At 49.6% G+C, this 22,545-nt stretch overlaps 1 protein-coding gene across 1 annotated transcript in view; it reads left to right on the top strand.

The window, feature by feature from the left end:
- The window catches only part of slc27a6 (solute carrier family 27 member 6), a 106,659-nt gene extending 84,459 nt beyond the window's left edge, over window positions 1-22,200 (top strand). The window contains exons 7-10 of the mRNA XM_072516853.1: window positions 3,903-4,101; window positions 5,224-5,321; window positions 7,597-7,727; window positions 20,780-22,200. Coding sequence (XP_072372954.1) covers window positions 3,903-4,101; window positions 5,224-5,321; window positions 7,597-7,727; window positions 20,780-20,956 — 605 coding nt within the window. The 3' untranslated portion in view covers window positions 20,957-22,200. The remainder of the gene's footprint in view (window positions 1-3,902; window positions 4,102-5,223; window positions 5,322-7,596; window positions 7,728-20,779) is intronic.
- Window positions 22,201-22,545: the final 345 nt, after the last annotated feature.

Here is a 22,545-nt window from a genome sequence, read left to right as displayed (position 1 = left end):
TGGGACTTTGTTCTTCTCGACCTTAGATCTACTTTCAAACGTTTACCAGGAACACCAGCATCTCCTCCAACTTCCCACTGATCATCACATACTTACCCACCGGATCAGCCACAATGCTCTCCACCTCAAACGCCACCCTCTTATTAAGCAACACCGCTACCCCCCTCATCTTCATATCTAGCCCCAAATGGAACACCTGCCCCACTTTTCCTTTCCTCAGCCTCACCTGATCCCCCAACTTCAGGTGCGTCTCCTGCAAAGGCACAACATCCGCCTTCAGACTCCTCAAATCAGTGAACACACGCAACCATTTAACCAGACTATTCAACCCTCGCACATTCCACATGACCAGCCTGGCCGGGGGGCTCCCCCCCCCCTCCCCCCCATCCCTTTTTAAGCCAGCCCCCATCCTGTGTCACGCACCCCTGCAGGCCCACTGTTGGATGTCCACCGCCTTCTCTCCCTTCCCAACTGCGCCACACCAACTCCACCCATGTCAGCAACCCCTCCCTACCCTCAAATAAAAAAGCCAACACCAACCCCATTCTCCCCCACCCCCCCCCATGCCTTCCTCCTGGCAACCTCCCACTTCATGCCTGGCTGGCATGGTGGTCCCGCCAAGGCCTCTGACTTCCCCTCACCCCTCCAGTCTACCCCTTACCCCCATCCTTCCAACAACCGACAAACAAAGAGAAACAAAAGAAATACTCACTATCGCCGCTCTCCCATTGAAACAGACCCAAAGTTGCCCACCCCATATACCTTACAATGAACACAAAGCTCCTCCCCAAAGTTCAATGTCTTCACATTTCGTCCAGTCCATGGTCCCTCATAAAGTCCGTCGCCTCCCCTGGCGAGTCAAAATAAAACCCCTGCTTCTGATGTGTCACCCACAAGCAGGCAGGGTACAAAAACCCGAACTTCACCCCCTTTAAGAGGGAAGCCTTTATCCAGTTGAACCTGGCCCTCCACTTCGCCAGCTCCGCACTCAAGTCCTGGTAGACCCGCAGCTCACTCCCTTCTCAGTGCACTTCTCAGTCTACCTCGCCCATTTCAGAATTTTCTCCTTGTCCAAATATTGAAGCAGCCTCACCACCATCGCCCTCAGTGGTTCCCCCACCTGTGGCCTCCTTCTCAGTCCCCTGTATGTCCATCTCGAGGGGCCAGTCAAAGGCCCCCCCCCCCCCGCAACACCCCCATCTACCTCTCCAGCATGCTCGAAACATACTTGGCAGTCTCTGCTCCCTCGATGCCCTCAGACATCCTGACGATCCTCAGATTCTGCCTCTTGTGCGGCTCTCAAGGTCCTCCAATTTCTCTCTAAGGCTTTTCTGGCTGTCCAGCACCATCCCCAACTCCGTCTCCAGTGAGGCCAGCCGCTCCTCGTGCTCCCCCATGGCCTCCTCCACCTTCTGGATCTGCAGGCCCTGAGCCTCCTGCATCCTGCCTCTGCTCCACTCTCTCAATCGCAACTCAGAACGGCTCCACCGCCTTGGCCAAATCCTTCAAAGCCTCTTTCCTGCTGCTCCATCGTCCACTGAACGGGTAGCACTGCCCCCTTGTCCTCCGCCATCTTCACCTGTGGCGCACCACAAAAACCATCTTGCTCCAGCTGCTCTCTCTTTCTCGTGGCACTTCTCATCAGCTGATCCATACACCAGCCTCACCAGAGGAGTGACACCTTCCCCGGGTACTCGCACACCTTTTGCCCTCTAAAGAACCCCCATACTGGTGGGGAAGGACTGAAAAAATCCACCTTGAGCAGGAACCACCAAATGTGCGACCACTTACTCCATGGCCACCACCGGAAGTCTAACCACTTTGTGATACGAGTTATCCCCAGGTTTCTTGGACTGAACAAAGCTTCTTAACAAATTGAATGCTTTGCTTTCAATTGTGTTTAGGAATGAAAGGACCTTAATATCATCTGAAATATTATTGGCTAGAATATCATAATGGAATTTTCTTAATATGATTTCCAGTTCTCTGGGTCTTCATTAAATGAGCCCATCATGTCAAAATTTCCCACCACTTTTTAACAGTACCGGAATTTTCTCCCAACTTCCCTTAAATTAATGTTCTAGTTTAATAAAGTGATGTGGTGTTCACCAGCTTTAAGTCGTATCGCAAGCTGTGAGAGTCTTTTGTTCCCTGCCCTGCTCTACCTCTGTGTCTTGCTGTTGTTTATGTGCCAAGGTCTGCAGCCTGAACTCCTCGGTTTAAAATCGGGACGGGTTCTTCCTTCAAATTTTTGCCCCAAAAACACCTCGAAGGAGGTGAGGATTCTCAAGTCCAACACCCCATCGCCAGTCTGGGCCCTCTACTACCAATTATGAGAGAGCTTTTGCCTCAGCCATAGTCGTCACTGACTGCACGATACCTTGGACACCTTCACCCATGATGCCGACGTTGTGCACCAGGCTCTCCACTGCGGTTGTCACCCTTGCAGTGTTGCCTCGGTGTCACTTATTGCCGGCGCCGTCTCCTGTGCCCCTGGCCTCTCGGACTCCTCCAAGCGGCTGTGGATCTGCTGGAGTAACGATGATATCTCCCTCTGAACGTCCATGTTGGTCCCTATCGTCTCCAACAGCTCCACAGGCTCAGCATCAGGCTGGGACCCAGCTGGATCCTGGGATCCAGCAGCCCTCCGACTGCTGTTTTGCCTGGGGGTTCCTGCTTCCACCTGATGTGCATCATCAGTGGTCTGGTGTTCACCAGATTGTGCCCCAGAGGCCTGTCCACTAGCATGTCTCACCAAAGTGTGCGTATCTGCGCTGATGGGGGGTGCAGTTGGCAGCTGTGCCGCGCCTACGGTGGTATCCTCAGAGCTCTCCTTCAAGGTATTCTCCTCGGAGTCAGGAGAGGGTGCCGCCTGGGATGGGCCGGCACCATCGGCTGGTGGGCCTGCAGGAGAATGGACATTTGGTCAGTGGGAGGGATGGGTCAGTCAGTAAAGCAATCACTACTCACGTTTTAAAGGTTCCCCGGGTGGATTCCAGTGGTTCCTCACCTCTGCAGCGTCCGCCAGCTTCCACGTGGCTGATCGATCTTGTCCTCGGCCACCCCGTCACTTCCAGGACACGCTCAACAAAGGAAATAAGGACTCTTATGTCCGGGACCCCACTGCTAGTCTGGTCCCTCTCCCAACAATTCTGGGAGAGCTCTTCCGGAGGAGACACAGTGAGGGTATCGCTAGCCACTCACGTGGTTCACAACGGTGGGAGAGGGGGTGTGAAGGAGCTCATTGTTCCTGCACTGAAGGCCAGTCCTCTTGGTCATACCCTCCGATCTGACAGCTGCCGCCACCTCATCCCAGCCAGCACTGGCTGCCTTGTGTCTCACCCTCTGGGGAAACAGGACATCCCTCCTGGCCTCCACACATTCTAGCCACCTCCCCAAGTCAGCATCTCTAAATCTTTGGGCCGGTCTCCTGGACACCATTATTGCTAGCTGGCTGGGCAAGTGCAGCTTAAGTGATGCTCGACCTGGTTAGCAAGGGGCTGGTGAGCACAGTGCTGGCGAATCAGCTGGCAAGCATTCATTTGCGACGAGAAGCCCGTGAGGCGTCGTTAAGTGGACCAATTACCGTTGAATGGCATTGCCGGCTTCACTGGGCCTAGCACCGAGAAGATCACGGCAATTCCCGCTCACTACAACTGCACTGAAAAAGTGCTCAATTAGATGTGAAGCACATTGGGGCATCCTGAGGGTGCCAAAGGCTCTATACAATTGCAAGTTCTCTCTCTCTTTCTTATTTAGCACGTGATGACCAAACACAGTGGAAGTTTGGATTGTACAGAGTGCAGGCACAAGATTGTTAATTATAGCCCAAATTTTGGCCGCATTGTTATTTTGACCTTTTTGCAAACTGACATTATCAATTTATTCTCCTCCTACGGTAGGTGAGACTGGACTCCTCATATCTCCAGTGACTAAATGGAACCCATTCAGTGGTTATGCCGGAAACAAGAAGTTTTCACAGCAGAAGCTACTGGAAAATGTTTTTAAAAAGGGGGACCTCTACTTCAACTCTGGGGACCTGATGTCTGAGAGCCACGATGGCTACATTTACTTCCGTGATCGGATTGGGGACACCTTTAGGTAAGCAATATTAAATGTGAAACACCTCCACCCTTTATTCCATTGAGGATGAATAATGGGTTTCATTTGCGTTCACAATTAGAAGCCAGGGTGGCAACATTTTCTGATTTTCTATTGAAATCTCAAGATCAAGTTGTTGATTTCAAATAAATTTGTGATTTTACTTCAGTGTATCTATTATCAGGTGTCAACAGTATTAATTCTGTCTTGTACGGACTTCACTGCAAACAGAATTAATAAATGATGTTTTGTGAACAACAAAAATACCCATAGTTAAACCCCCCAGGAGACCCACGGGAATGACCCAATTCATCTCCCTATAAGCGCCGTGGAGTATGAGCTCCCCACTGAGGGGCGGAGGCCTATCAGTGGGCCAGTTAACTCCATGCCATAAAAGCCAGCCCAGGTTGGAGCCGAGATGGACAGTAGTCCTGACTGGGACTGTTACTCCTCCATGATTACTAAACCCATGCAAGAACTTTTAACGGTCAGCAGCATGCTTACTGAGTGCTCTATGGCAGGAGTCACCTACCCACAGATTAGGAAATGGGTTCTAACTATTTTCATTGCACTAGGGAGAAATTAGCTAATAGGATTCCTTCAGAAAGCACCTTATTTCTACCAAGCTCTAATGTCTCTAATGGCAGTGGGTGATGCAGTGGCAGAGTGGTTAGTACTGCTGCCTCACAGTACCAGGGACCCGGGTTCAACTCCGGGGGTACTGTCTGGGTGGAGTTTTCACATTCTCCCCAGGTCTGTGTGGGTTTCCCCCGACTGTCCAAAGATATGCAGGTTAGATTCATTGACCATCCTAAACTGCCCCTTAGTGTGTCCAAAGATGTGCAGGTTAGGTGGATTGGCCATGAACAATGCGCGAGGTTACAGGGGTGCGGTGGGGGAGTGGGCCTAGGTAGAGTGCTCTTTCGAAGGGCTGGTGCAGACTCAATGGACCGAATGGCCTCCTTCTGCACTGTAGGGATTCTATGAACTATAATTCACCATTTACAGAAATCTGACTACTCTAAACGCATGCTCAGTGCTTCAACCAGAAAACAAGTATTCACCATGAAAACTTTCCCATGTTAGTGATATAACCATTGCTCTGAATGTCTTTGTTTTTAGGTGGAAAGGGGAAAATGTTGCAACCACAGAGGTGGCTGAAATTATCGGAATGCTGGACTTTGTAGAAGAAGCCAATGTATATGGAGTAGCTATCGAAGGTGAAGAATAGCTGTGTTATAACAGTCATTAATTAAATTTAGACTTTAAAAAATGATTTAGTCTTATGTTAACTATGGCATTTGGGTCTTGTTTGGACATCATCTAATTGTGGCGATTTCATGAGTATACAATGGGTGCAAGAAAGATGAACACTGGTGAAACGCGAAAGGAAAACAGAAATTGAAAGGTGGGAGCCCATTGCACAGTTGTGGAGAACCTGTTGATGGGTTTTGAAAGCACAGAATGAATAGAACCCTAGAGGGATTGGAGAAAATTTCAGAGAACATAGGGTAGTCAATGGGAATTGGAGAAAGCTCTCCTGTGGTTGGAGTAACAAAGGAAGATGTCTGTGGTTGGTGGATACAGTCAATCTAAGTCCCAACACATCATGATAGGAGTTCCTCAGGGTAGGGTCTGAGGCCCAACCATCTTCAGCTGCTTTATCAATGACCTTCCCCCATCATTAGGTCATAATTTGGGATCTTTGCATAATAATTGCACAATATTGAGTATCATTTGCAACTTCTCAGATACTGAGGCAGTTCTTATCTATATGCAGAAAGAATCCTGGACAACATTTAGGCTAGGGCTGATAAGTGGCAAGTATTGACACCCCCCTTAAGCGCCAGGCTGTGATCTCCAATAAGAGAAAATCTAACCGTCTCCCCAGACATTCAATAGAATTACCAGTATTGAATTTCCCACTCGCAAAATCCTTGGGGTTACCATAGACAAGAACCTGAACTTAGCCAAGCCATATAAATACCATGACTACATGAGCATGTCAGAGTCTGGGAATTCTGTGCCGAGTAACTCATCAACCTGTCTCCCCAAACTCTCTCCACCATCTACAAGGCACAAGTCAGGAGCACGATGGAATTCTCCCCTCTTGCCTGAATAATTACAGCCTCAATAACACTCAAGAAGCTCAAAACCATCATGACAAAGCAGCCTGCTTGATTGGCACCCCGTCAGGATCTTAAACAGTCACTCCCTCCACCATCGACACACAGTGGCGGCGGTGTGAACCATATACAAGATGCACTGCAGCAACTCACCAAGCCTCCTTCAAGAGCACCTTCCAAACCTGCAACCTCTACCTCCGAGAAGGAAAAAGGCAACATACACAAGGTAACATCATAAGTCAAAAGGTCCTCAGCAAGCCACACACCATCCTGACTTGGAACTATTTCACCGTTCCTTCACTGGCATTGGATCACAATTCTGGAACTCCTTTCCTAACAGCACTGCAGGTGTACTTTCTCCAGAAGGTTCAGGAAAGGGGCTCTCCACTACGTTCTCAAGGGAAATTAGGGATGGGCAATAAATGCTGGCGTTGCCAGTGATGCCCACACCCTATGAAAGAATGGAAGCAAAGGAATTAACCTAGTTCACCTTTGTTGAACTGTCTCCCATACAAGTATATCTCTTGTTTAATAAGGAGACAAAAATTGTATGCAGTGCTCCAGGTCTCGTCAATACCTTGTACAATTGCAACAAGACATTCTACTTTTATATGCCATTTCCCTTCTTTAAAGGCAAACATCCGATTTGTCTTCCTAATTTCTGTACCTGCGTGTTAACACGTTTGCAATTTGTCTATGAACACACAAAAATCCCTCTATACCACAGGGTTCTGCAGTCTCTATTCAAATAATATTCTGCCTTTCTATTCTTCGCACCAATGTGGACATCTTCACATTTTCCCACATTATTCTCAACCTACCAAATTTTGCTCACTCACTCAACCTATAAATATCCCATTGCAAATTCTATAAATTGCAGTTTTGTCCTCACAACATCTTTTCCTACCTATCTTTGTATCATCAGCAAATTCACTTACTCCTGTCATCCAAATCATTATTATAATTTGGAACTAAGTTGAGGCCCAGCACTGCTCCTTGTGGTACCCCATGCCACAAGTTACAGTTGGCCAACATAACAATGAACCATTTATCCCACCTCTGTTTCCTGTTAGGTAGTTCATAACATCTTGATGGGATAATGGTGGATGAGAAAGAATTAAAAGAGGGCAATATAAGAAACATGGCAAGCAAGAGCTTTGAGGAATATGATTGCTTTCTTATTTATGAATGGGAATTGTTTGGAAGATAGACATGCGTTGTATTTATGTGTGCAAAAACTGTGACATTTGAGCAACTCAGCATGCTTTGTGTAATAAATCTATGTTAAGCAATGCATAATTGCATATTTCTTTCCATATATAACTTTGTGAAACAAATTTCAATTAACCATTTTTATGTATTGTGGCAGGGTATGAAGGCAGGATAGGAATGGCAGCTATCATCCTGAAACCAGTTCAAGAGTTTGATGGAAAAGAATTATACAGTCATGTTGTGAAATATCTGCCGAGCTATGCCTACCCACGGTTTCTAAGGATCCAGGTCAATATTTACAAATTCTTTAATCAATTTACACATCCAGAAAGTTTGAGTTATCATTAAATAGGCAGTTGGACTTAGGGGCTGGTTTAGCACAGTGGGCTAAATAGCTGGCTTGCAATGCAGAACAGTGACAGCAGCGCGGGTTCAATTCCTGTACCGGCCTCCCCGAACAGGCACCGGAATGTGGCGACTAGTGGCTTTTCACAGTGACTTCATTGAAGCCTACTTATGACAATAAGTGATTATTATTATTAAATATGAATATGACATACTTTGCAAAACAAAATTTCACGGGTAAATTATCAATTTCAGTTCAAAAATATGACATTCCATTAAAGATTGGGACTAGCTTAGTGGTAAAAACTGGGCGGCATGGACAAGTTGGCCGAAGGGCCTGTTTCCACGCTGTAAACGTTAACATGACTAGGCATAAAAATCTACTTAAGCCAGAAACAAAGTATCAAGCCATGTGAAGAGCAGCAACAAAAAGGACCACAGAATTAGGTTTTTATGACAAAGTTTGGAAGCACTCACAGCAGGTGCAGAAAATATATTTTGAAGCTAATCAAGACCTGCACTCATGGGGGTGTGTGGCAACAATATATTTTTAATTACAATGCAAAGTCAAGTCGTATCTATTGAGTTATCCGAATTGAATCGTGATTGTTGCTGTATGAATTAATTAGCTCAGCATTTTAAATCTATATCAATGCCTTAGATTAGGGGCAAAGGCATGGTAGCTGAGCTTGCAGATGACACAAAGATAGGTAGGGAGAAGATAAAAAAGAACACAAGGAGGTTGCAGATGGATGCAGAGAGATTGAGTGAGTGGGCAAAATTCTGGCAGATGGAGTATAATGTGGGAAAGTATGAAGTTGTTCACTTTAGCAGTAACAATAAAAAAAGCCAGGGTGCCAGGCTGGCAGTGCCAAAGAGTGGGGCCTGAGGGGGCCATGCAGGGAGGGGTTGGGGGGGGTGGTATGAAGGATGGGTGGCATTTAGCGACCCCATAGTGGGGTATGCTCACTTGGTGGGGGAGGGGGGACGGGCGATGCCCCAATGCCCACAAGTATGATGGATGTGGGAAGGAAGCGCTGCATGAGGCCTTGTGTCCCAACAGCGTCTGTCTTTCGAGTACCTGCCGGACCGGGCATGCAGTCAAATACTCCGGCGGCTGAGCAGGGGGAATGTGCGACATATCTGCCAGATCAGGGTGCACCTGGCACCATGGGGATATGGGGGAGGGCACCTGCCCCCAGTGTCCGTCAAGGTGATGGTCGACCTGAACTTTTACGCCATGGGGTCCTTCCAGGGCTGAGTGGGGACTTGTCCGAGATCTCACAGACCGTGCCGTCACAGAGGCTCTGTATGCCTGGTCGGTGCAATATATCGAATTCAATGTGGCCCGAGCCCATCAGGATGCACGGGCAGCAGGGTTCGGTGCCATCAAAGGATGCCCCAGGTCCAGGGGGTGATCAATGGGATGCATGTACTTCTACGAGCACCGGCCCATGACGGGTTGGTCCTCATAATTTCAGTTTAACATACAGCTGGTGTATGACCATGAGCACATCATACATGTCTGCACTCGATACCTGCGCAGTGTGTACGACGCCTTCACCTTGGCACATCCGACAGTTCCTGATACTTTCGAAGTACACCCCTAGGTGAGGGTTATCCGCTGCGATTGTGGCTGATAACATCTATCCAGAGGCGACAGACCGAGGCGGAGACCTGCTGCAACAACGCTAATGCAACGACTCGGTGCATGATTGAGCGGTGCATCAGCATCCTGAAGATGCGGGTTCAGGTTCTGGAGGTGCCCCCAAGTATAGCAGCAGGAGAGTCTCCCACATTGTGGTGACCTGCAGAATCCTTCACAACATCGCCCGACGAGAAGGCCCAGGATGGGCAGGCACAGGAGGCCACACAACGTGTGCACCAGGGCCGGCGTGCACAGGACACTCTAATAGCTTCCAGGTTCACCGACTGGGCGGCACGAACATCCCATCCCACCCCCACACCCTCACCCGCCCTCCCCAGCTGACCTGACCATCCGTCCCGTGACCACCCACCCGGCAGCCCCCCCCATCCCCTTACAAGCCCCTCTGTGATTGCTACCAGCCTCACTATGGGGTACGAGCCCTGGGTTGGCAGTAACAGCGAGTCTGGTCCATAGGGTGGAGGATGATGACAACCCACTCTGCAATGAGCGCTGATGCTCCATGTCGTTTGACAACGTCTGATGCCTGTCCATGGTAGCACTTTACCATGCACCTGCATGCGAGCTGGCCGTTCCATCACATGGTTCCACCGAACCCTTGGCAGAGGTAGGGACAGGATGCGAGTTGGGGTTCAGGGGGAGGGGCAGGGTACCGGAGCAATATGCGGTGTCCGACCTTGGGGGCCCTGCCCACGCCCACTTCCAATGTCCGCCCATCTCCCTCGCACCCTCTTCAGCCAGCCCAGCCCATCCCACACATCCTTCTGAACGAGCACCGAGCTAGTTTGGAACTGTTGTGCACCGGTGTTTGTTTTGAACGAAACGGGTCAACATCTCTATAACCACTTGTGGCCTAGCCCCTAATGCTATCCTGTGTTCTGCACCCATGCCAACTCAACTGGTGTCTACCTTTCTGCCCTCCTTCTTCGGGGTGCCCAGTTACCCCCAGGCTACTCAAGTGATGGGGGTGCGATCAGAAGGAACTCTTGTGGCTTCCCCGCCACCTGGTGCTGCCAGTCCTGGAGGCCAGTTCTCATCTCAACCAGGGTCTCCATGCTCGTGGCCATGGACCACAGGGACTGGGCCACCTCCCTCTGGGACTGCGCCACATCACTCAATGGCTGTGCCACCTCCCACTGGTACTGGCTCAGGTCTGCCACCACCCAGGCAATGCCATTGATTCCCGCAGTCATACCCGTTGTGACTGGGCCAAGGTCTGGAACGCTGTTACAATGTCCAGGTGGACCTGGTACATAGCTCCCTTTGATGTGGAGATGCCAGCGTTAGACTGGGGTGGGCACAGTAAGCAAACTTACAACACCAGGTTAAAGTCCAACAGGTTTGTTTTGAATCAATAGTTTTCGGAGCGCAGTTCCTTCCTCAGGTGAAACATTCATGAGATTATTGTAGCTTCAAATGTACTTTGTTATCCAGGTTAATCTTAAAGCCTGTGTGTATTTATTTAGTTAACAGGGGAGTAAAGGAGTATTGTATTACAATCTATTTTTTGTCATGATTTAATGTTTAAATGTATTTTTCTTATTGTCACCACTAATTAGTAGTCCTATGACTCTGTTCTTCGACATTTGATTTAAAAAAGACGGAGGTAGATAGATTCAAAGGGAATCAAAGGTTTCGGAGCTGATGGCAATGTGGAATTTGAAACATAAACAGATCAGGCATGATCTCATTGAATGGTTGAGCAGGCTCGACATGCAGAAAGGCTTATTTCTGCTCCTTGTATGTTCATAATGTAGCTGAACAATCCACATCAAGGCTCATCCCAGCTTCCACCTTCACAGCGATTGAAGTGGCACTTGTGAAAGAATGACTATCCACTTTAGATACGTGGGGCGGGATTCTCCGACCACCCTCAGGTCGGAGAATCCCCGGGGGAGGCCCGAAGCCCGCCCCAATGTCGGCTGCCGTATTCTCCGGCGCTGTTTTTCGGGCGGCGGCGGGATTCCCGCCACGCTAGTTGGGGGCCGTTGTCAGCGCCCCAGCCCCCCCCCCCCCCCCCCCGTCGATTCTCCGGGCCCCGTTGGGCCGAGCGGCCGTCCAGGTTTGGCCAGTCCCGCTGGCTTGAATCACTCAACTCACGCACTGGTGGGACCTGGCAGGTGAGTATGCGTGGGCGGTCCTCAGGGGGACGCGGGGGGGATCCGGCTCCATGGGGGGTCCCCACAATGGCCTGGCCGCGATCGGGGCCCACCGATCTGCAGACGGGCTTGTTCCGTTGGGGCACTTCTTTCTTCCGCGCCGGGCCCCTGTAGGGCTCAACCATATTGTCCGGGGGCCAGAGAAGAGAACCCCCCGCGCATGTGCGAAAATACATCGGCCAGTCTGCGCATGCGCGGAATCACTCCGGCCATTCCGCGCATGCGCGAGATTATGCCGGCCGTTCCGCACATGCGCAAACTCGCCGCCGGCTGGAGCGCGCTAAACCCTCCGGTGTCCACCTATCCCCTGGAAATGCGGAGAATTCTGCAGTTTCGGGGGCTGTTGACGCCAGAGTGGTTGACACCGGTTTTCCCACCGGCATGGGGACTTAGTCCCCAGAAGGGAGAATCCCGGCCATGGTATCCTAATTTAACACCCGTGAATCACCCTATCATTCAGATAAATGTTGTTCAGTCTGTTTCAGCTTCAACATTGGCATGGGATTCACTTACAGGAATGATTGATCTAATGGACCAGAGCAATCTATGATGAACCAAAAGTCATAACAGACGACAACTGTGATACAGCCAAGTATGGTGACTTGTCTTTCCAGTGTTCAGTTGGCAAAAGATCTGACTTATTCATGACTTGATGTTAAACTTGCAATCTAATCCCACAACGATAATCATAGAATCAAAGGTGATTACAGGGACATAGAGCTGCGTATTTTTTTCTCTCTCTCTCTCTCTCTGGTAGCCGCTCAAAGTGAGACAATACTTCCCACGTAGTAAATCCCGTGGCAAGAAACTACGCTGCAACTACCACACTGTTCTGGATGACCAGACTACTTTGCCATTGACGTACTGGAAGGAATTGCAGGTTGATAATCAACCTCTTTGGCCACATTATGAACCACGGTATCAAATCTCAAAGTGGAACTCAAACCCAGAGTTCTGGTTCAGAGGTTTAGGGACACTACCAATGTGACACAAGACCTCCTACTGAATGTTGTCTACATGTATATGACAGCTGATGCCATGGCTATGGACAATGTCATGAGGAGTACAATGCAAACAGGGAGCAATAAGGGCCAAATATAGAACCTTGAACTGTTGCTCTGGGGCCATATGAGAGGCGGAGGAGGAGAAGCCGTTGTCAGAAATGCACACTACACTCCCCACACACACCATCCCATATAACAAGATGGCAGCAAGGAGAGTGGCCCCAAGATTCACCGACGCTGAGCTGGAGACCCTGCTGGACGCAGTGGAGGAGAGGCGGTTGCCCTGTACCCCGCAAGGAGGCTGCCAGCTGCCGCCATTCGCCATACCTGCGCGCAGGCGGCAGAGACAGTCAGCGCCACCAGCAACACCATCCGAACCGGCCAGCAGTGTCGGAAAAAACTGCACAACCTCCTCAGAACGGCCAGGGTGAGTAGGCAGCAGTGTACCCCTGGCACTAAACCGTCCTACACACCCAAACCCCCACCCTGCACCACATGCTGGCACCCATACCAGCTGCCATAGCTGCACGCCACCCCCCCACTCCATCCCAAGAGAAGGCAGCCCATCACCGCCTGGGGTGGATGAAACGTGGAGGGGGAGCGCCGGACCTGCAACCCCTCGATGTGGCAGAGCAGAGGGCCCTGGACGTGGCCAGCAGCCCTGTGAGAGCTACATGGAAATTGCACCGGCGCTGCTGAGCCCAGTCACTACGAGCCATGGCTGAGAACATCAGCGGCATTGCCCAGGCGCAGCCAAGAAACAGAGGGAGGTGGCCCAGTTCCAGAGGGAGATGGCAGTCACTCGCTGAGGTAACACTGACCTAGATTGTGGTGGCACAGTCAATGGATGATGTGGCGCAGTCCCAGGCGGTGATGGTCCGCCAGCATGCAGACCCAGCATGCGAGCTTACAGGACTGTCAGCGGCAGGTGGTGGGGAGCCTCGAGGGATGTCTCCGCTCGCACCCCCATCAAATGGAGTAGCCGGGAGGGGGCCATTAGGCACCCCGAAGGAGGAAGAGGTAATGGGTCCCGTACCGGTGACTCCCGCAGGGCAGGTGCGTGAACACTGCAGCAGCTTGGACTCCACCCCCCCTCCCCCAGAACAGGGCGGCACCACACCACTTGGGACACCTAAGCAGCAGCCGGTCCCATCCAGGCCTGGTCGCCCCAGAGGACGGCCGCCAACAGGGATCCAGGTCGCAGGACGGGAATCACCACAGGCCGCCTCCAATCCTGCTGTATCGTCTGGGGATCGACCGAGATGTAGTGTTAGGACCTGTAAGGCCAGAAGATTAGAAACCAGTTTAGTTGACATGGGTACAGGGCACATTTTAATTATCGGGGCCAGGATACAACTCTGTATATATGTTGTGACTTTAAACACCTGTTCATAATCTTACAACTTGCCTCAGTGTTCTGTCAGATGGGTGTGAGGGGTGGCCTGGTCTGGGCTGGCCAGAGAGGTGGTGCAGTGGAGGGGCGGGGGGGTGAAGAATGGGCGGACATTATGGGTGGCATGGGCTCACCGTCCCCACCACCGCCACCCCAGGGATCCAATGGCACTGTGTGATGGAATGTCCGGCTCGCATGCAGGGCTAACATGGAAAGGAGTTAAATGTTGTCAAACGATGCGAAGCACCAGGGCTTATCGCAAAGAGGGTTGTCGTCATCCTCCATCCCGTAGACCAGACCTGCTGTTACTGCCAACCCAGTGACCAGTGTCCATACCCCTGGCCGGTTCTCTACCTGCACTCTGCACCAAAGCCAGTGAATCTGGAGGCGATGCGCATTGGCCCTGCCGCGCATAAACTATTTTTCATAAGAGCGAGGTGTTCGCGATCCAGGCACAGGGGCAGGAGAGGAGACTGAGGGAGTTACCGTTCAAAGTGGTGGGAAAGTGTTTTAGATACCTGGGGTCTGGGGTCAGCTCCATAAGTTAAATCTGGGCAGGGCGGCCGCGCGTTTGAAAAGAGACTTTCGCAGGTGGTACATGCTCCCGCTGTCATTGGCGGGGAGGGTGCAGACTGTGAAGATGCAATCCTCCTGAGGTTGCTGTTCGTTTTTCAATGTCTTCCAATTTTTAATCCCAAAGGCTTTTTTCAGGAAGATGAACATGGCGATCACGGGTTTTGTATGGGCTGGTAAGACCTCGAGGGTGAAGAAGGTACTTTTGGAACAGGGGAATGGAGAGGGGGACTTAGCCCTTCTGAATTTTATGAACTATTACTGGGCGGCCAACATATCGATGGTTAGGAAGTGGGTAGTGGGGGAGGGGTCAGTGTGGGAGGGAGTAGAGGCGGCATCGTGTAAGGGTACGTGTTTGGAGGCTTTGCTAATCCTGCCGTTCTCATCGGCTCAGTACTCCACAAGCCCAGTGGGAATGGCAGCCCTGAGGGTGTGGGGACAATGGAGACAGCACATGAGATTAGAGGGGGCATCAGTGTGGTCACCGATCTGTGATAATCAGCGGTTTGTTCCTCGGGGGCTAGACGGGGGCTGTAGGAGATGGCAGCAGGCAGGGATTGAGAGATTTCTTCGTTGAGGAGGGTTTTCCGAGCCTGGAGGCATTAGAGGAGGAGTTTGAGTTGCCGGGTGGGAAGGGGTTTCGGTACCTGCAGGTACGGAACTTTGTCCGGAGGCAAGTTCCAAGCTTTCCTCCCCTCCCCCTGAGGGGACGACAAGATAAGGTAATGTCATGAAAGGAGGTTGGGGAGGGGAGGATCTCGGAGATATACAAGGAATTGATGGAGTGGGAAGGGATCCCAATCGTGAAGGGGGAGGAAGAGTTAGGAGGGGAGCTGGAAGTCGGACTATGGGAAAAGGTCTTGAAGAGAGTCAATTTATCCTCGTCATGTGCCAGGCTTAGCCTAATCCAGTTAAAGGTGGTTCATAGGGCCCACATGATGGTAACCCGGATGAGTAGGTTTTTCGAGGAAGTGGAGGACAGGTGCGGATGCTGCGGGGAAGCCCGGCGAATCATGTACATATGTTCTGGGCGTGTCTGAAGTTGAGGGGATTCTGGGAAGGATTTGCGGACATCATGTTAGAGGTCCTGCAAGGGAGGGTGGCCCCGAGTCCAGAAATGGCAATATTTGGGGTATCAGAAGATCTGGGGGCCCAGGGGGAGAGGGAGGCTGATGTTCTGACCTTCTCCTCCCTGGTGGCCCAGAGACGTATTTTGGTGGGATGGAGGCACTCGGAGCCTCCAAAGTCAGGAGTGTCAGCGACATGGCAGGGTTTCTCGAGCTGGAAAAGATTAAGTTCACCTTGAGACATACAACCCAGGGGTTTGCTCGGAGGTGGCAGCTGTTCATCGACTTCTTTAAGGAAAACTGAACGTCAGCAGAAAGGGGGGGCAGGGGAAAAAGGGGGGGGAGAAAATGGGAGGCATGGCCGTGTAAAATAAGGACAGGGAATAATATACGGGTAGTTAGCAGCTAGGGCGGGAGGGTAGTTGGGTATGTTATTGTGATGTGGTCGAGTGCATCGGGCTGCTAGGTTGTTTAGAATGTTAATTTGTTAAACTGTGAAAATTACAAATGCTTCAATAAAATATTTTCTAAAAAAAACAATTTTTCATACAGGCCCAAAATGTGGTTTGATTTAATTTAGTTTTACAGTATCAATGTTACAACTTGACTAGAGCATTAAAATTGCTGATTCAGTACTGTAGTCCAGATGCTACTCCACCCAGCAAATGTGCTAACAGGAATGGAATGAAGTTAAACCCAACCCATGGAGGAGAGACAATGAATGCACGTGGACTTGTTGACCATAACGACAGATAACGACATGTAGTATGAGGCTTGAATAAAGGGAAAGAATGCAGAGAATCGAGAATAGGGGAGTGCAGCAGCTAAAGCAGCTGAGTAGGAAGCTTTGAACTTAGTGACAAATAGGTCCGTAAGCTCCTTCCACTTTGCTCTGGAGATGAGGATCATGACTTGTGCTAAAAGGAAATTTAAAAGAGAATTTGTAAAGGTTGTTACAGAAGTAATTAATGAAGTGTGTAAATAATGATTTACATGGGAATCTTTTCGTAGAATTTACAGTGCAGAAGGAGGCCTCTCGGCCCATCGGGTCTGCACCAGCCCTTGGAAAGAGCACCCCACTTAAGCCCACACCTCTACCCTATCCCCGTACCTCCACCTAACCTTTTTTGGACATTAACCACAATTTATAATGGTCAATCCACCTAACCTGCACATCTTTGGACCATGGGAGGAAACCGGAGCACCCGGAGGAAACCCACGCACACACTGGGAGAACGTGCAGACTCTGCACAGACAGTGATCCAAGCCGAGGATCGAATCTGGGATCCTGGATCTGTGAAGCAACTGTGCTAACCACTGTGCCACCGTGCTGCCCTTTGTTGAGTAAGTTTGGATATTGTTGCCAAAGATGTTAGGCATGATTTAACGGCCTCATCGTGCCTGACCTGGTGAGAGGCCGCTCACAAGATTCTCGATGCTTGAGGTGTCTCGCGAGATTCATCTGAGCCTCGCGAGATGTCGAAATCTGGATCTCATCTCCACTGGGTGAGAACCAGATCAGCATATTTAAATGAGCTGTATTATTTAATACCGGGCCAGGCCTTTTAAGATCCCGGAGCAGTTGGAGACGGGGCACAGTGGGACCCTGGTCCTCCCTTTGGCATGTGAGTACATTGGGACTGCCACCCGAGCACCTTGGCACTGCAACCCTGGCAATGCCAAGGTGCTAGGATGGCACTGCCACATTGGCAGGTCCACTGTCAGGGTGCTGGGTAGCACTGTTGAGGTGCCCGAGTGGCACTGCCAGGGATATGGGCCTGAGGGTGCCATGCCAATAAAAGCAGGGGTGAAGGGGCGGGGGTATAAAGAGTGGGGGTTAAAGATGGATATGAAAGGCCTAATAAAAGTTGAGGGATTGAAGGGTGGGGGTCCTGAAAGGAGGGGGCCCAAAAGGTGGGGTGAGGAGACCTGAAAAGGGAAGGGGCCCTCAGCGACCCCAAAGTGGGGTGTCCTTGTGTGCAGGGAGTGACACTGTCAGTGGATGTGGTGTGTGGGGGACCTTCAAACTCACTTAGAGATCAGGGCACCCTTTCAAAATGTTGCCCCGATGTCTGAGGAGCCATTCTCTTCGGCGAGTTCAGCTCCCCTCCCCCCATTGCACCCCCCCACTCCCCCGCTTACTCACTATTCCCCCTCTCCCTCAATGACCTCTCAATGACCCTCAACGTTCTTAGCCTTCCATGCTCTACCACTGTGCCAAGGTGTGTCCCCTAGATGCATATCAGAGCTGGAGGCAGCCTTCTGCCTATCGCGCCCCATGACCTTCGATGCCCCTGGTGGGCATTCTCTGGTGGGCCCTCGGAGCGGAGGGCCATGGTGCACCTGCCGGCGACTCATGCCCTGCCGTGCCGCACTGTTCTGGATGCTGACTCCGAGAAGATGTCCGGGCGGACTGAATGGGCCAAGTGGCCTCCTTCTGCACTGTAGATTTTAAGATTCTAGATACGGGGCCCAAAACTGTTCACAATACTCCAAATGGGGTCTGACCAGAGCATTATATCGCCTCAGAAGTACATCCCTGTTCTTGTATTCTAGCCCTCTCGACATGAATGCTAACATTGCATTTGCCTTCCTAACTGCCGACTGAACCTGCACAATAACCTTAAGAGAATCGTGAACAAAGACTCCCGAGTCCCTTTGTGCTGCTGGTTTCCTACACATCTTCCCATTTAGAAAATAGTCTGTGCCTCCATTTCTCCTTCCAAAGTGCAGAAACTCCCACTTTTCCACCTTGTATTCCATCTGCCACTCCTTTGCTCACTCTTCTAGCATATCCAAGTCCTTCTGCAGCCCGCCTGCTTCCTCAATACTACCTGCCCCTCGTCTGCGTGGGTTTCACCCCCACAACCCAATGATATGCAGATTAGGTGGATTGGCCACACTAAATTGCCCCTTAATTGGAAAAAATGAATTGGATACTCAAAATTATTTTTTTTAAACTGCTACCCGCCCCTCTACGGATTTTTGTATCAACTGTAAACTTAGCAACAGTGCCTTAAGTTCCTTCCTCCAGATCATCAATGTATATTGTGAAAAGTTGTGGTCCCAGCACGGACCCCTGAGGTACACCACTAGTCACCGGCTGCCACCCAGAAAAAGACCCCTTTATCCCCACTCTCTGCCGTCTGCCAGTCAGCCAATCCTCTATCCATGCCAGGATTTTACCGTTAACACTTATGAACTTATTTAACAGTCTCCTATGCGGCACCTTGTCAAAGGCCTTCTGGAAATCTAAATAAATCACGTCCACTGATTCTCCGTTGTCTAACTTCCTTGTTACTTCCTCAAAGAACTCTAACGGATTTGCAGACACGACCTTCCCTTGACGAAGCCGTGCTGACTCAGTCCTATTTTATCATGCACTTCCAAGTACTCCATGATCTCATCTTTAATAACGGACTCTAAAATCGTACCAATGACCGAAGTCAGGCTAACCGACCTATAATTTCCCGTCTTCTGCTTCCCTCCCTTCTTAAACAGGGGTGTTACATTAGCCACTTTCCAGTCCTCTGGGACCCTTCCTGCCTCCAGTGATTCCTTAAAGATCATTACCAATGCCTCCACAATCTCCTGAGCTATCTCTTTTGTAACTCTGGGGTGTAGTCCATCCGGTCCAGGTGATTTATCCACCTTCACACCTTTCAGTTTCCCTAGAACCTTCTCCTTAGTAATGGTCACCTCAGCCCCCTGGTTCTGCTGGAGCTCTGGCATCCCACTGATGTCTGATGCAAAGTAACTTCAGTTCGTCTGCCATTTCTTTGTTTCCTATTATTACTTCTCCAGCCACATTTTCCAATGGTCCAATGTCTATTTTTGCCTCTCTCTTACCTTCTATATATTGAAAAAAACTCTTCCTATCTTCCTTTATATTCCTAGCTAGCTTGCACACATACTTCATCTTCTCCCCCTTATTGCTTTTTTAGTTGTTCTCTGCTCACTTTTAAAGGCTTCACAATCCTCTGGCTTCCCACTAATACTCGCCACTTTGTATGCATCTTCTTTAGCTTTCATACTGTCCTTGACTTCCCTCGTCAGCCATGGATGCCTTGTCCTCCCCTTAGCATGTTTCCTCCTCCTTGGGATGAATTTCTGTTGTGCCTCCCGAATAACCCCCAAAAACTCCTGCCATTGCTGTTCCACTGTCTTCCCTGCTAGTCTCCTTTTCCAATCAACTCTGACCAGCTCCTCCCTCATGTCTTTGTAGTTACCCTTATTCAATTGTAATACCGTTACATCTGATTGCAGCTTCTCCCTCTCAAACTGCAGGGTAAATTCTATCATATTGTGGTCACTGCTCCCTAAGGGTTCCTTCACCTTAAGTTCCCTAATCAAGTCTGCCTCAATACACATTACCAAATCCAGAATTGCCTGTTACCTCGTAGGCTCTGCCACAAGCTGCTCCAAAAAACCATCGCTTACACATTCCACAAATTCCTTTTCTTGGGATCCACTACCAACCTGATTTTCCCAGTCCACCTGCATATTGAAGTCCCCCATGATTATTGTAATATTGCCTTTTTTACATGCCTTTTCTATCTCCTGATTTATTTTCCGCCCCATACCCTGACTACTGCTAAGAGGCTTGTACATAACTCACATCTATGGTCTTTTTACCATTGTGATTCCTCAACTCTACCCACAGAGATTCTGTGCCTTCTGATCCTATATCGTTCCTTGCTATCAATTTAAATTCATTCTTTACTAACAATGCAACCCGCCCTCTTTGCCCATCTGCCTGTCCTTTCGATAGGAAACATACCTTGCATATTTAGATCCCAACCCTGATCCCAATGCAGCCACGTCTCTGTGATGCCCACAACATCGTACCAGCCAATTTCAATGTGCACAACAAGCTCATTTACCTTGTTCCGTAAGTGGTGTTTGCAATTACATTCGGAAATTGAGATTTAAAATGGACTAGTTCCTATTTTTGCAGCATGCCCGAAGTATGCATAAAATCACAGGTCAAAATGTTGATGGCTTTGATCACGAAGACAGTGAGACTAAATAAGTACCAGTGCAAAAGCATTGGTAGAAGGTCATTGTTGAGACTTTCTTCCAGAAATACTTACATAAACTAAAACCAATTGTATTTGTTTTATCACAATTTAGGAATCCATGGAGATGACTGGAACCTTCAAGAGAAAAAAAATAAATTTGGTGGAAGAAGCATTTAATCCCATGATAATAACGGAGCCACTGTATTTCCTGGATCCTTCTGTGAAATCTTACATTTTAATGACAGAACAAATCTACAACCAAATTTTGTCATTGAAGATAAAATTATGAACCACTGTTTGTAATTTGGGCATTTTATTACATGTCTATGGGAATCCAACATGACCACTTTCTCAGCAAATAATTTTATAGCATTAATTTTAATAGCAATTATGTTTTATTAGTACATTTTATCTAAAGGTGTATTTTTTTGCAGGAAATATTTTTAACTTGCCTTGTAAATAATTTTAATTTGTATCTCTGTAACAAAAACATTATTGATATAAATATATATATAAAACGCATGTTAAAAGTAGCTCAAGTTTCTCAGCTCTAATAAAGCCTGGGCGGGATTCTCCACTCCCGCGCCGAAGTGGCCGCGCCGTCGTGAACGCCGTCGAGGTTCACAACGGGGCAAAACGGCCCCGATCCCGACCGATTCAGGCCCTGACAATGGGCTAGCATCGGGGCCGCGTCATCTACACGCGCCAGGCCTTGTCGCACGTGTAAAGGCGGCGCCGCATAGATGACGTGGCCGGCGCCGCATAACTGGCGTCATCCGTGCATGCGCGGTTGCCGCCCTCTCTAAGTCCGCCCCGCAAGAAGATGGCGGACGGATCTTGCAGGGCCGCGGAATGAAGGAGGTCCTCCTTTAGAGAGGACGGCCCGACGATCGGTGGGCACCGATCGCGGGCCACCCCACATTTGAGGTACCCCCCGGTGCAGGATCCCTCCTCGCCCCCCCCGCAGGCCGCCCCCCCAGCGTTCCCGACGGCAGCGACCAGGTGTGGATGCCGCCGGGGGGGAACCCGCCGTTTTGGCCTGGCCGCTCGGCCCATCCGGGCCTGAGAATAACCATGTTGGGTGTCTCCGGCAATTCTCCGGCCTGCGGCCCGCGGAACTCGACCGGGCCGTTCCCGCCGCTTGGGAGAATCGTGGGAGGGCGTCGGACCGGCGTCCCGGGAAATTTTGGCGGCCCAAGGAATTCTCCCAACCGGCGCGGGAGTGGAGAATCTCGCCCCCCAGTATTTGACTTTTTAATTGGACAAAGTAGCATTATAAAAATGCTCCCACTTTGATTTCTTGTCTTTTGTATTCCATACATTAAATTCAAAATTATAATGCTGCCCTTTTTACCAGGCGCATTTGATTTTTTAAATTTCTTACAGCAGGAGCCACAATAATCTTCATTAATTGCATCGTTGTAATGTTCAATGCAGTAATTCCTATAACAAATAATTTGGTCGTGTTTACTGACCACATTTATTTTCTGGAGCTCACTAGGCTCATGAGGAAATAAAAGCTGCCTAGCTTAATTTTGTCACAGGCTCCTTTTCTTATTTTCCGGCACTCCTTTCTCATTTTCACACAAAAATCGCAGGACATCATTCTTCCTTCGTTCTTGGGTATTTTCTCTCAACTCCCAACTTAGAATGTTCAATTGAAAATCAGGTTCATCTCAAATTCTAACTATTTGATGCAATGAAACAGGCATATGATGCTTTTTATGTAAGTTATTAACGGGCCAAATGAATTTCTGCGTAGTCGATCGTGGTAAGACCCTAGGGCCTCTAATATTGCTGATGCAGCTTTATATCACTCATAAATGATTGAATTAAACAATAATATTCAACGGGAAGCTGCAGAATATGGATTTTATA

Source organism: Scyliorhinus torazame, chromosome 9 (genome assembly GCF_047496885.1).
Source record: "Scyliorhinus torazame isolate Kashiwa2021f chromosome 9, sScyTor2.1, whole genome shotgun sequence".
In the NCBI taxonomy this organism is placed as follows: domain Eukaryota; kingdom Metazoa; phylum Chordata; class Chondrichthyes; order Carcharhiniformes; family Scyliorhinidae; genus Scyliorhinus; species Scyliorhinus torazame.
Note: the sequence above shows the minus strand (reverse complement) of the source record. Positions and strands in the feature narration are given on the sequence as shown.